The sequence below is a fragment of the Macrobrachium nipponense genome, chromosome 26 (genome assembly GCF_015104395.2).
Source record: "Macrobrachium nipponense isolate FS-2020 chromosome 26, ASM1510439v2, whole genome shotgun sequence".
In the NCBI taxonomy this organism is placed as follows: domain Eukaryota; kingdom Metazoa; phylum Arthropoda; class Malacostraca; order Decapoda; family Palaemonidae; genus Macrobrachium; species Macrobrachium nipponense.
Window position 1 is genome coordinate 74,039,823 of NC_087215.1, and position 14,434 is coordinate 74,054,256.

The following is a 14,434-nucleotide window of genomic DNA, read 5'->3' on the forward strand; positions in this document are numbered from 1 at the left end:
AAGGTGGTGTAGAACCAAGCCAAGAAGTTGTCCTCCTCCTCTACCTCTATAGCGGAAATTGCTGATTTCTTGCTATTCCTGGAGAGTAAAATCTCATCTAGCCGTATCCACAATAAAGGATACAGAAGTATGCTCTCGGCTGTATTCAGGAACAGAGGATTAGTCTTGGCAAATAACAAAGATCTCCACAGATCTCATAAGATCTTTTGAGACTCAAAAGTCTAAGGAACCAGTACCTCCGAACTGGAACCTGGACGTAGTCCTCAAATATCTGTCATCGGATAAGATTCGAACCTCCTCCATCTGGCATCGTTAGAGACTAAACTAGAAAATGTCTATTCCTATTATCTTTAGCTACGGCAAAGGAATTAGTGAATTACAAGCTCTGCAGGATAAAGTAGGATTCAAGGGAGTACTCGGCTATTTTGCTCGTTAAGACCCTGTTTTTAGCGAAAAACGAGAATCCCACGAATCCCTGGCCTAAGTCATTCGAAGTCAAAGGAATGTCGAGTCTCGTAGGCAGAGAAGCAGAGAGGTCTCTATGCCCTGTTAGAGCGCTGAAGTTCTACCTTCAGAGAAAGCGTCAGTTGGGAGGCTCTAGACAAGGTCTTTGGTGCGCGGTAAAAGACCCCACAAGACTGATGTCCAAGAATGCTCTGGCGTTCTTCGTAAGAAAAGTCATTACGGACGCTCATAAGGTCTGTCCTGACGAACAGTTACAGCTACTGAGAGTAAAAGCTCATGAAGTAAGAGCGGTTGCGACGTCTCTCTCGTTTTATAAGAATATGTCGCTTAAAAACATCATAGACGCGACATATTGGAGATGCAACTCAGTATTTGCATCTCATTACTTGAAAGACGTGCGTGTGACGTATGAGAAGTGTTTTTCTCTAGGTCCTATCGTATCGGCAGATACGATTCTGGGTACGGGAGCCGACACCAATCCTTAAATGTATATACTGTTCTTCTTTTTTGGATATGGTCGAGAGTCTCTTCGAAACAATGGAGGACTTAGGCTCGCACGGGCGGCCGTCTATGTTGTTCAGTAAGAGAATTCTTGTCAATCCAATTAGTTGAGTATAATTTTTTTTTTTTTTTTTTTTTTTTTTTTTTTTTTTTTTGAAAATTATGTATGTGTGCGTAGTGGTTTTTGAGTTACGGTTGTTGTGACGAGTTCGGGGATAACTCGTAACAATCCTTAGTTCTAACATATGGTTAGGATCAGGTGGTCGGGATTGGTTGTGTGCTCCTTCATAAGGTGTATTGTCATATAAGTGGATCAGCACCCATTGACAAAGTCCTTTTAGGCTCTGCCGAGTAAGTGGATAAGACCCCATCGGCAGACCCACAAGAACTCTTGGCCATAGATCACATATCTCGCTAAAGTTTCTTGAGGTGATGCAGACTACTGGGCAAACACCCACGAAGTCTACCACCTATCAGGTAGGAACCAAGGTTTTATTTATACCTACAACATATGTTGTTTACCTGTCTATTCCATATAGTAGCTGTCTCTTACCCTTCCACCGAACCGGTGCCAATCAGCTAGTATATATCTGACAGGTAAGTTGATTGTATGAAAATGATATTGTTATGTTACAATAAAGTTTCATACATACTTACCTGGCAGATATATACAATTAAAGGCCCACCCAGCCTCCCCGCAGGAGACAGGTGGAAGAGAGAAAATATGATAGAAAACGGGGATGGTTCCTAGTCCTGCCGCCCAGGGCAGGCCGGTAGATCACACCTGACCTACCTGTGGCGAGTGGCGCGAAATTTGAATTTCTGTCGGGGCGGGGACGACGGAGTCTTAGCTATGTATATATCTGCCAGGTAAGTATGTATGAAACTTTATTGTTTTATCATAACAATATCATTTTTCCTAACTATACAAACCTGAGGTCCTTTTACACATAGCCCACCTCATGCCACCCCTCACTCTGCAGTTTTTTTGCTTGGGCCAAAAGCAAAAGTGATTTGTTTACCTCCCAGTCGCGCGCGCCTGTCGGACAAGCAGTTAACTACCGAACCCCTTGTTCGAAAGCTTACGACCTATCCAGCTGCCGCTAGTACCTTCCTATTGTAAAAGGACCTCAGGTTTGTATAGTTAGGAAAAATGCAATTTTGGACAAATGTCATTTTTCTTCGTCTGATTCCTCATCTAAAAAAAGGATGGAGTTCAGATAGATTGTCGAGACCTTCGAACGAGAACTTGGAAGTCTCCTTCTTATTCGACTCAAGCTGAAGAATTTCCGGAAGAATATCCTCCGGAAAAGAGGAAGAAGAATGTATATTCAGAAGCTTCTTCTCCTGCATCGGAGGTTGGAAAGAGAGACGTAGCTACGAAGATGTTAGAGGATATGCAGAAACAGATATCTTCCCTAGTAGGAGTTCTTAAATCTGATCAGCCTAGAAGGAAGGATAGATTTCTCCCTATCAAAAGATCCCGTCCCTTTAGAAACTATCTGAGAGCTCGGACGAGGCGCCTGCCAGAAGCTGGCGCCAGCCAGACGTCAGGCTACTGTCAAGCGCAAAACGCCGTCAAGGCGACAAGATGTGTATAGGGAACTCCTACTAGAAGAAAGCACATGAGATGTCCGTATCGAGGAGTAAAATTGGAACTCCCGACCAAATCGGACGAACTCCTGAAAGGAAGCGCAAAGAGCCTGAAGCGCCTGAAGCGCCAGAAGGGAGGCGCAAAGTAAACTGAAGATCCTGGAACTCTTTTGGCGAGGCGAAAAGAGTCTGGAGCGCCTGAAATGAGGCGTAAAGCTCTTCAAGTAAAAGAAATGAGGCGCAACGCGCCTGAAAAGCCTGAAGTGGCTAAAAGGAAATATTTAACTCCTGGAGAGCCTAGAGCGCCTGATATGAAACATAGAGCGCCTGGAGAGCCTAGAACGCCTCAAAGGAAAAGCAAAGAGCCTAGGGAGCCCGAGGCGCCTGAAAGAAGAAGCAAAAGCGCCTAAAGAGCCTGAGGCGCCTGAAACGAGCGCAAAGCGCCTGAAGAGCCTGAAGCGTCCGAATGGAGGCGCAAGGGCGCCTGCAAAGCCTGAAGCGGCTGGAAACAAGACGTAAAGCGTCTAGAGCGCCTGAATGCAGGCGCAAGGATTTTTACAATCCAGAATACAATTTGGATGAGTTATCGGAGTTTGAAGCGGACTTGGAGGCTCCTCTTTGGGGATTTTCTCAAGATCAGTTTTCCCCTGACAGGGCCTCTAGGTGTCGCACAGGTGATCGTAGCCCCTGTCGGGAAGGAATTGATCATGAAAAAAGGGAACGACATTTAAGGACTTCTCCTGGTAGGGACGAAAGTTGTCGCACAGGCGGCCGTCGTCCTTGTCAGGAGGGCCTTAGGGTAAAAGAAACAACATCGGCCTTCTCCTGGCAGGGACTCAAGATGTCGCACAAGCGACCGTAGCCCTTGTCAGGTTGCAGCCGGTGTTGCTGCAAGCCCTGTGCATTCCCGAGAGAGGAGTCCTCCGGTCGCACACTCTTCTCCGAATAAAACTCAACCGGAATTAGAGGATGTTTCGGACTCTGAAGAAAACAAGGGGGCAGGTCTTTCTGATTATAAGATACTAGCAGCCCTCTTGTTAAAAGAATTTGGAGAGTCTCTGAGTCCTGCTGCCCCTCCTTCTCCTCGGTCTTATTTTCGAGTACGAAGGCTGCGAAGTCTTCCTCTTTCTTGAAGATGCAACCGACCATTTCAATGAAGAGGGCTTTGCAGTCGGTGGCGGGAATGGCTTAAAACCAAGGAGGAGGCGGGGAAGACTGTGTTTACCTGTCCCCCTTCCAGGCTATCAGGAAGAGAGGGATTTGGTATAGCACAGGGGAATCTATGGGACTTTCTCTTCCCTCATCTGCTGAAGCGGACTTCTCGACCTTGGTGGATTCGGCAAGGAGGCATGCACTTCCATCAGCCAAAACAAGCTGGACAATGTCTGAAATGGACCATCTCCTCAAGGGAATATTCCATGTCTTGGAAGTTTTAACTTCCTAGATTGGTCCCTTGGGGCTTTGGCCAACAAGACTCAAGACCCTCAGTTTTTGGAACCAGAAGTATTGCATAGTGTTTTGGCATGCATGGACAAGGCAGTACAGGACGGATCGGCTGAAGTGGCATCCTTGTTCGGGACAGGAGTATTAAAGAAGAGGGCTGTCTTTGGTTCTTTTCTTACCAAAGCAGTCTCTCCAGTACAGAGGGCTTTCTTTTTTTTACGCCCCTCTGTCTAAACAGCTGTTTCCTTCTCAGTTGGTAAAGGACATTTCCATACGCTTACTGAGAAGGCAACACAGGATTTGTTTGCTGGTACATTCTGACTAAGAAGCCTAGGCCAGCTGCTTCTGTCTCGAAGAGGGAAGCCAAAACCTGCCCAACAGCCCTTTCGAGGTAGAGCTTTTAGCCGAGCCCCAAGGAAGAGAGGAGGAGAGAAAAGAGGAAGATCTCCATTAGAGTTCGAAAGAAGAACGCTAAATGAGATTCCAGTCCGCCCCAATCACTAGTAGGGGCCAGACTTCTGGGATTCTCGGAAGCATGGGCTTCAATGAAAGCAGATTCTTGGTCCCTGCAAGTGCTGAGGAAAGGATACCTCATCCCCTTCAAGAACAGACCTCCATTCGACGACGACTCCCGAGGGAGCTGTCAGCGAGATACAAAGACCCTGTAAAAGAGAGAGATCCTTCTTGGACCTGGTGCAGCAAATGTTGGAGAAGGAGGCCATCGAAGTAGTACAGGATCCGCACTCCCGAGGTTTTTACAGTCGCCTATTTTTGGTGCCGAAAGCCTCGGGGGGTGGAGGCCTGTCCTGGACGTGAGTGCATTGAATCGCTTCGTGGAGAAGACAAAGTTCTCCATGGAAACATCCAACTCGGTCTTCTCTCTGCTCTCCGTCCAGGAGATTGGATGGTCTCCCTCGACCTGCAAGATGCATACTTTCACGTCCCCCTGCATCATTCGTCGAAGAAATATCTTCTTGTTTTTCATGGTGCAGGGAAGGATTTATCAGTTCAGGGCTTTGTGTTCGGCCTCTCGACGGCTCCTCAGGTGTTTACAGCGTTGATGAGAAACGTAGCAAGATGGCTACATCTGAAGGGGGTGAGGATATCTCTTACCTAGACGATTGGCTTATAAGAGCGCGACAAGACAAAGTGCTTGGAGGACTTGAGATAGCTCTTCATTGACCAGATCTCTCGGATTGCTCGTAACCTCAGAGAAGTCACACAATCCCCAGTCAGACTATCGTCTATCTGGGGATTCGGATGGATTCTCGGGGTTTTTGAGCGTATCCATCCAAGAAAGAATCTCGAAAGGGTTGGAGAAAATCTCGGTCTTCTAGAGAAAGAACAAAGCTCAGCGAGGGAATGGCTCAGTCTTCTGGGCACGCTTTCCTCGCTGGAGCAGTTCATCTCTCTAGGGAGACTGAATCTGAGACCCTTGCAGTTCCATCTCAGAAGGAGTTGGAACAGAAGAAAAGGAGATCTTTTTGGATACCTTTCCTATAGGAGAGAGTATCAAAAACCACTTACGATGGTGGTTCGGGAGGACTGACAAGAAACGAAGGAGTGTCCTTGGCCCTTCAGAACCCTCACCTAGTGTTATTCTCAGACGCTTCGGACACGGGGTGGGGAGCAACACTAGGGTCGAAGGAAGTGTCAGGCAGTTGGACAGAAGAACAGAAGGCCTGGCACATAAATGCAAGGAACTCTTAGCAGTGCACTTAGCACTGCAGTTTTTCGAGAACGAAGTCAGAGGCGTGGTGGTCCAAGTCAACTCGGACAACACCACGGCTCTGGCTTATATAAGAAAACAAGGGGGGACACACACTTTCTCCCTTTACCAACTAGCAAGGGATCTGTTGATATGGACAGAAGAAAGAGGGATTCGACTCCTGACGAGGTTCGTTCAAGGAGGGAAAGAATATAAGAGCAGACAGATTGAGCAGGAAAAAACCAGGTCCTTCCAACAGAGTGGACCCTTCATTCACAATCTGCCAGCAACTATGGTCTCTTTGGGGGAAGCCGCAAGTAGACCTGTTTTGCAACATTCCTATCCAGGGAGGATGGAGAACTTTGCTCGCTGGGGGACGATCCCAGAGCCCTATCCATAGATGCCATGCTCATGGATTGGGAGGGCATAGACGCGTATGTGTTTCCCCCATTTCAAGATGCTTGGGGAAGTAATGAGAAAAGTTCGTGTCCTCGGAGGGAATGAGGATGACATTGATCGCTCCTTATTGGCCTGCAAGAGAATGGTTCACAGAGGTACAGGAATGGATAGTGGACTTCTTCCCCCAGATCTCTTCCCGAAAGGACAGATCTGCTCAGACAACCCCACTTCGAGAGGTATCACAAAATATCCACGCTCTCGCTCTGACTGCCTTTCGACTATCGAAAGATTGGTCAGAGCGAGAGGCTTTTCTCGCGAAGCGGCAAAAGCAATTGCTGGAGCAAGGAGGTCCTCAACCATGCGGATATACCAATCGAAGTGGGAAGTTTTCCGTAGATGGTGTAAGGCGAAGAAGCTGTCCTCCTCGATACCTCTGTGACCGAAATTGCTGATTTTCTTTTGTTTTTACCGAGAAGAATCTCATTTGGCAGTGCAACACCATTAAAGGTTATAAGAGCATGTTATCAGCTGTGTTCAGGAATAGGGGCCTGAACATAGAGAATAACAAAGATCTGCATGATTTGCTTAGATCATTTGAAACTAAAAAATTAAGAACTTCTCTCGCCCCTAGTTGGAATCTGGATGTGGTTCTCAAATACCTTATGTCGGGGAGATTTGAACCTCCCGATAAAGCTACTTTCCGGGACTTGACTAGAAAATGCATTTTCTTAATAGCTCTCGCCACTGCGAAAAGAGTGAGTGAGCTGCAAGCGCTTGACTCTAGAGTGGGTTTTAAGAAGGATTCGGCTGTATTGTCCTTTAAACCTTTATTTCTAGCAAAAAATGAAAACCCCTCGAGACCTTGGCCTAGGACTTTTGAATGTAAAAGGCCTTTCTCAATTAGTTGGGAATGAATGGAAAGAACTTTATGTCCTGTGAGAACTTGAATTTTACTGCAGTAAGAAGAAGCAGTTGCAGGGTTGCAATCAGAGTTTATGGTGCAGTTAAAGACCCTAGAAGAGCTATGTCAAAGAATGCCTTAGGATTTTTTGTTAGGAACATCATAACGGAAGCCCACATGAGCTGTGATAGTGAGGCATATAAGACCTTAAGGGTAAAAGCACACGAAGTACGTGCAGTCGCTACAATCATTGTCGTTCAACAAGAACATGTCAATGAAGAACATCTTAAGCGGCACGTATTGGAGATGTAACTCAGTGTTCGCCTCACATTACTTGAAAGATGTGAGAGTGACATATGAGAAATGCTTTTCTCTAGGACCTTAGTATTCCAGCGGATACAGTGCTGGGAAAGAGAGAAACGACTGATCCTTAATATTAAGTTTTTGTCCTTATATTTTATATATTGTGATTTTAAATTATTGGTGTTGAGTTTTTAGGTTGTTTGAAGGGTGTTTGGGGATAACGCCTTTCAATCATATTTACTAATCCACGGTTAGGATCGGGTGATCGGGATCAGAATATTTTACTCCTTTATATGCCAAGAGGCATAGGTATATTGTCATGTAAGTGAATAAGACTCCAGTGACAATTGCCATTAGGTTCTGTTGAGTAAGTGGATAAGAAACCCCATTGACAGTCCTTTTCAAGAGTTCTCAGCCATAGGGCACACCCTCGCTGAAGCTTTTGAGGCGAAGCAGACTTCTCAGCACAAGCTAAGAAATCTTCCGCCTAAACAGGTAGGAACTAGGGTATTATTAATTAACTTGTATTACCTACAACATATGTTGTTTACCTATTAGGTCCAGTAATTAGCTGTCTCTTGCCCTCCGACAAAGGTGCCAATCAGCTAAGTATATATCTGACAGGGAAGTTGAATGTATGAAAATGATATTGTTATTGTACAATAAAGTTTCATACATACTTACTGGCAGATATATACGATCGTATGGCCACCCAACCTCCTAAGGAGACAGGTGGAAGAGCAAAAATCTGGCTTAAAACGGTAATAGTTCCTATTCTGCCACCCAGCGGCAGGCGGCGGGATCACCTGACCTACCTGTAGTGTGTGCCGCGAAATTTGAATTTCTGTCGGGGACGACGGAGTCTATAGCTAAGTATCTGCCAGGTAAGTATGTATGAAACTTTATTGTACAATAACAATATCATATTTGATAAAAGACAGTCACTCACCAGTGGATACAAGTTAAGTTACTTTATTGTATTTGATGCATCTTTTAATCAAAAAAATTACTGTATAAATACCTTAATAGTGAGTATTTATTTTGCATGAAAATTACACATGATATCCTCCCAGAGTATGTTATGCAATTAGAACCTAACCTAGGAAGTTCGCACGAAGATGCAGTGCGGTACTACCCTAATTTCTTTATGAGTACTACTGCACTTTTATCTGTATATATATTCATTTATATATTTTTTTTTTCTAATAACTGACCTCTTCTTTTCACTTTTCCTATTATCATCTATAACATCTTTCAAATGAGTGTAATCTTTGGAAGCTTGAATTTCAACTCAATGGCCCCTGTAGACTTGTTTCATATGAATAGGGTTTATCCTCTGAATAATTATATTTTACAATGATATTCTTGGCTTTTCAGAATGGACGGCATGACTAAAACCATAATGGATCTCCGCGTAGGCCAGACCGGAAGGGTTGTAGGCGGAGATGACGGGGTGCCCATCACTGGAGAAACATCCATCGGGCGCCCGCCCTCCCCATGTAGTCTTAGTTATACATCCGACAAACATCCCAAGTTGGCGTTGGCCAACATTAATATGTTACAAAAGAGGCGGGAGCTTTGTGACGTGGTGCTCATTGTGGGTGGACGGAAAATATTTGCTCATCGGTGAGTAACCACAGAATGTTGGCTAATTAGCACCTAAAACTGAGCTGTATGAAGTTTATCATTAGGTGTAGAAAATGACGTCTTAACTACGTATAGATATGCAGCAGTACCATACTTTTCCAGATGCTTAGAAGAGGTTATTTTAACATTTATGTTTACCTAGTATAGAGGATATTGAATTCAAATTTTCAGAAGCAGCCATATAAACTGGTAGGAAAAATGTGAATGCTCCTAGCTGTTGGAATTTCCTAACTTGAATTATGAAATCAATGATATCTGTACATTATACTGCTGAGTGTTTGTGAATATGATTGTCATGCCAAATCTTTTATTTCAGAGTGATTTTATCTGCCTGCAGTCCATATTTTCATGCAATGTTTATGTCAGAACTTTTAGAAGCCAGACAGACAGAAGTCCCAATACACGATATAGATGAACACGCTGTAGATTTACTGGTGAATTTTTGCTATACTTCTGAAATAACCGTTCAAGAATCAAATGTACAGACTTTGCTCCCAGCAGGTAAGCTGCTCCATTCTTATGAAGCTTTTTGCATCCGTTAATAAAAAATGCTTCTTTGTAGATATTCAACTTTTCTCATGGCTTCCTTTGCATTCATGGTGCCTTCTCTGTTCAGTATAGCATGCATTTAGATGGATTTGACTGTGAATATGGTTTGAGACAATCTGAAGTTTTGCACGTACATTAATGAAAATTTTTTGAAGCGTCTACAAAGCTGCACCAATCTCCAGCCTCCTGTTTCATAGCTCTCACAAGATTAGATTTGGGTTTTCCAACTTCTGGTGCCCAGAGGGTCCTAGCTGACGCTGTCACTTGCTATATTTTCCTGAGAGTGGTGTGCCTTGTATAGGGGTTAGTGTCATTAGTGCACTCACACACTGCACTGTAGGCATTATTCAAGGTTCTATGCAACAGACCTCCTGTCCAAAGCTGTAACCCTTTTAATTCTGTTACTGTACCTCCATTCATATTCTTTTTCATCCATCTCATTTTCTATGCTCTCATAACAATGGAATCATAGTGCAACAGTGAGGTTTTCTTCCTGTAACACCTTTAAAACCTTTTTACTCTCGATTTCCCTTTCAGCGCTGAATGGCCTCATCGGTCCCAGTGTTAGTCAAGCCCCTTTCCATTTCTCCATCATTATCTCATCTATATACGAAGCTTCTGCAACTTTCCTTGTGGTATCATCTCTGACTCCTGCTTATACTCTTTTCAAGCTTCATTATAAAATTGACAGAATCCGAGAAGTGATATTATTGTTATTTAGTCAATAATTCATGTCCATATTGAATGGCAGGTTGTGACTAGACTAATGTGTATTTGATTTCCAGATTTTATTTGCCCTTCCAATTGTCCTCATTCCTTAGTGCAACTGCGAGGTTGTCCTCCTGTTACACCTTTCGAACCTTTCTATTGTCGGTTTCCTTTTCACTGCTGAATGACCTCACGGGTCCCAGTGCTTGGCCTTTTGCCAAAATTCTTTATTCCATTTGTAAGGGTATTAAGCACCTCATTTATAGTATTCTTTTCACGGGTGATCGAAACGGTTGTTTCAGGTTGTTTCCCAATGAGAGTCGTCTCACCTCTTGTTTATTGGTAGAAGAGCTGGAGGTAAGGTAACATCTGGCAGCCCGTGTCTGACTGCTTCAGTCAGTAAGGTACAGAGACCTGAGCAGGTTATAAGCACCATGGGGGTTCTGTTCAGTCACGTTCTCCTGATGGGCAGTTTCGTCTGCGTTGTGTGTACAGCTTCGGCTGGGTAAGTTTCTTCAAGAGGTATTCTTAGTGGGTCCTCAGGTGTTATCTCTGCAAGTTGCCCCGGTTTCCTGGGAATGGAGTGTCCTGCAGTATTTATTGTAGAGGGCTTTTGTGCCAAAGGTTTTCGTCAGGTTTTTATTGTTAATGTATGAAAGTAATCAGGAAATTGATGTGTTTTTATGGCATGTGTTAACCCTGCTCTTGATTTTTATGGTCCCTTTTTGTTAATTGGTGTCAATAATTGTAACCTTTTTATGTTGTTTCTTATTAACTATTTGCTAACTGCTCGTACTGAGGTTACTGTAATAATTGTAATGGCATTTTACTAATCCTTTATGTAAAGTAATTATTTTTCCCACTGCTTGCAAGAAATGTTTATTTTTGGTTATTGATGTACTTACTCAATCATTGTTTTTCTTAAAGATTGTTTGATATTTGCCTTATCTGATAACTTTCAGATAAAATTTATGGTTGTTTTCACTTAAACGTTTTTGCTTTGCCACTGATCCTTTCATATAAATACTGAATTCAAACAATTGTTAATTTTATATATAATAAATTAGTCTTAAGGTCTGTTTTCGTATTACTTGGTTTTGTAGGTCTGTTTTGTATTACTTGGTTTCGTCCTCCTTTGCCAGTCTCAATTGCTGCTAGATTTTATTAGTCCCGATACTTTTTTTATTTTTTTTTTTTATTAAAGAACCTGATAAACCCAATAGTGGTTCATAACACATTCTATTCTAAGAGCTGTGTAATATATACCACCCATGATACTAATTTATATTCTGGGAGGCGTGGAATTAAAATTAAGCTAGATGAAATTTAATTAAGTTCTTGTGCCTACTAATTAGTTTAGCCTACCTGGCAAACTTTCTAAGAAGACAGAAAGGGTATTGAGAATGTTGCAGTATACTTGGACAAATGTGGGAAGGAGATTCAACTGATGTTGAATAAAGGAAGTGTTTAAATTGGATATTCACGCAGTACCTAAACTGATTTGAAATAAAAATAGTTCAAATTTAGGTGTTAGACTACAGGATTGTTATGTTTTTATGAGCAGTTATTAAGTAGTTTGTTTTCAAATGGACTTTAGATTATCATAGGTGATCTGCTAAATCTTTACATTTAATCCCTAAAGGGGGAAGACTCGAGTAAAAATGTTAAGGATGATCAGTTGGATGTTGAAACTTCAAAACTTTTGTTATTTCATAATTTGCGCATAGACACCACTTACGGACATTCAACTTACAAGCATTCAGATACAAACAAATGGGATTGCAAATTAAAATTTTGTTCATATTGCTCCCCTTTGCCACCCCTAAGTTAAAATTTTGTTTTGTGTGAAGAGTACAGTAACTAACTTGCAAATAATTCAACATACAAACAGCCATCCGGAACATAGCTCGTTGACAATTAGGTGGTGTCTGTATTGTTTGAAGTTTTATTTGAACCTGTTCAACTCATTTTAATTTTCTCTTTCAGCTTGTCTGCTTCAGATGCAAGAAATTCAGGATGTATGCTGTGAATTTCTCAAGCAGCAGTTGCATCCTTCAAATTGCCTAGGAATCCGTGCTTTTGCCGACACCCACTCCTGCAGGGAATTGTTACATATTGCGGATAAGTTCACCCAACATAATTTTCAGGAGGTGGGGATACATAACATTATGTTGAGAAATATGATTATCAACAGCCATTTGAAATTGAAAGTTGCATAAAGTTACTGATATTTCATGTGTATATATCTCAACATTGACAGTATTTTTACAGCACTGGTCATTTACCCTTTTCCAAAAGTGCTGCATGTGGTATTGTTGAAAACTCGAGAAATGGTTATGGTATTGCACCCTCTATTGCATCATTTTTCTGAGTTATAATGTTAGTTTAAATCAAACAATATGAAGGTAAAAATTCAACCTGGTAGTTCGTTGAAATAATTGCCATTTCATGTCTGCAGGTTATAGAAAGCGAAGAGTTTATGGAACTCCCAGTGAACCAGTTGATGGACATCATCTCGAGTGACGAACTTAACGTGCGTTCCGAAGAACAAGTGTTCAGCGCCGTCATGGCTTGGGTTAAGTACAACGTAACGGAAAGGCGCCCCTTCTTGGCTCAGGTGAATATCGTTATTAGAGTAAAAGCGTTTTAGTAGTAATAGTAAGGCTTAATGCTTTTGCAAAGTTATTCCAGGCGACCATGTAGCCCCCCAACACAGACTGCTATGTATGGACTTGAAGTTGAAAAGGGAAAGAAAAACCAAAGCTAAAGGGATAAGGAAAATTAAATGGTACGAATTACAGAAGGAAGGGGATAAGAAGAGAGAGTTTAAGAGGAGGGTTTTGGAGGATATTGATATGGGGATTGAAGATGTTCAAGAATGGTGGGCACGAAATGCAGCAGTAATAAGAAGGCATGGAAAGGAGCTGCTAGGAGAGACATCTGGTATCATATGGGAAGAAGGAGAGTTGGTGGTGGGATGAAGACATTGAGAAAGTAGTAAAAGATAAGGAGGCGGCAAAGAAAATATGGGAAGAGTCACAGTCAGTGGAAGACAGAAATAGGTACAGAGAGAAAAACAAGGTGGTGAAAAAGGTGGTAGCCCAAGCTAAAGCAAAGTCGTATGATGATGTGTATAATGAGCTGGGGACAAAGGAAGGATTAAAGAAGATGATCAAGCTATCAAACACATATCAAACAAATAAAGGATCAAGAGGGTGTTGTACTTAGAAAGGAGGAAGACATTGTGAAGAGATGGAAAGAATATTTCGAACAGTTGTTAAATGAAGAAAATAATAGACTAATAAGAGAGGATGGGCAAGTGAACATTGGCATGGTAATGAGGTTTTCTAGGCAAGAGGTACTAAATGCACTGAAGAAGATGAAGAATGGGAAGGCAACCGGACCAGACATGATCCCGGTGGAGGCATGGAAAGCATTAGGAGATGGAGTGGATATACTGTACGATCTTATGATAGAGATCATGGAACACGGAAAAGATACCAAATGAGTGGCGTGGCGGGGAGTATATTGATCCCAATTTTTAAAGGGAAAGGCGTGTCCAAGAGTGTGGTAATTATAGGGGCATTAAATTGATGTCCCACACTTTGAAGATACTGGAAAGGATGATAGATGCTAGACTGAGAGAAGAAGTACAAATAGGTTAAAGAGCAGATGGGATTTATGAAGGGAAGGGGAACAACAGATGGTATATTTTGTCTGAGGCAAATAATGGAGAAATTCGGGGAAAGACACAAAGGGACCTACATATGGTATTCATTGACCTTGAAAAGGCTTATGACCGAGTCCCGGAGACAAGAAAGGTATGGAGGAGCCTGAGGGAGAAGCTGGTGCAAGAGAAGTATGTGCGATTGATACAAGAGATGTACCGGAATATATTTACCAGAGTGAGGAGCAGTGTTGGAGAGACAGGAGGGTTGAGGTGAGAGTAGGATTACACCAGGGGTCGGCTCTGAGCCCATTTATCTTTAACATAGTGATGGATATTATAATAGAGGAAGTAAGGGAGACAGTACCATGGAACTATTGTATGCGGATGATATTGTTCTGTGTGTAGAGAGCAGGGAAGATCTGGAAGTGAAAGTTGGAAAGATGGAGACAAGTACTGGAGGACAGAGGAATGAGAATAAGTAGATCCAAGACAGAATATATGTGTACCACACTGAGGGGGATGATAGAGAAAGTATTCAGCTTGGTGG

At 42.6% G+C, this 14,434-nt stretch overlaps 1 protein-coding gene across 1 annotated transcript in view; it reads left to right on the top strand.

Annotated features, from left to right (window-relative positions):
- Positions 1 to 8,690: 8,690 nt before the first annotated feature.
- Positions 8,691 to 14,434, top strand: part of LOC135200432 (kelch-like protein diablo) — a gene marked incomplete at its 5' end in the record, with an annotated part of 51,064 nt that continues 45,320 nt past the window's right edge. The window contains 4 exon segments of the mRNA XM_064229067.1: positions 8,691 to 8,939; positions 9,277 to 9,461; positions 12,204 to 12,367; positions 12,676 to 12,834. Of these exon segments, the coding sequence (XP_064085137.1) occupies positions 8,692 to 8,939; positions 9,277 to 9,461; positions 12,204 to 12,367; positions 12,676 to 12,834 (756 nt within the window).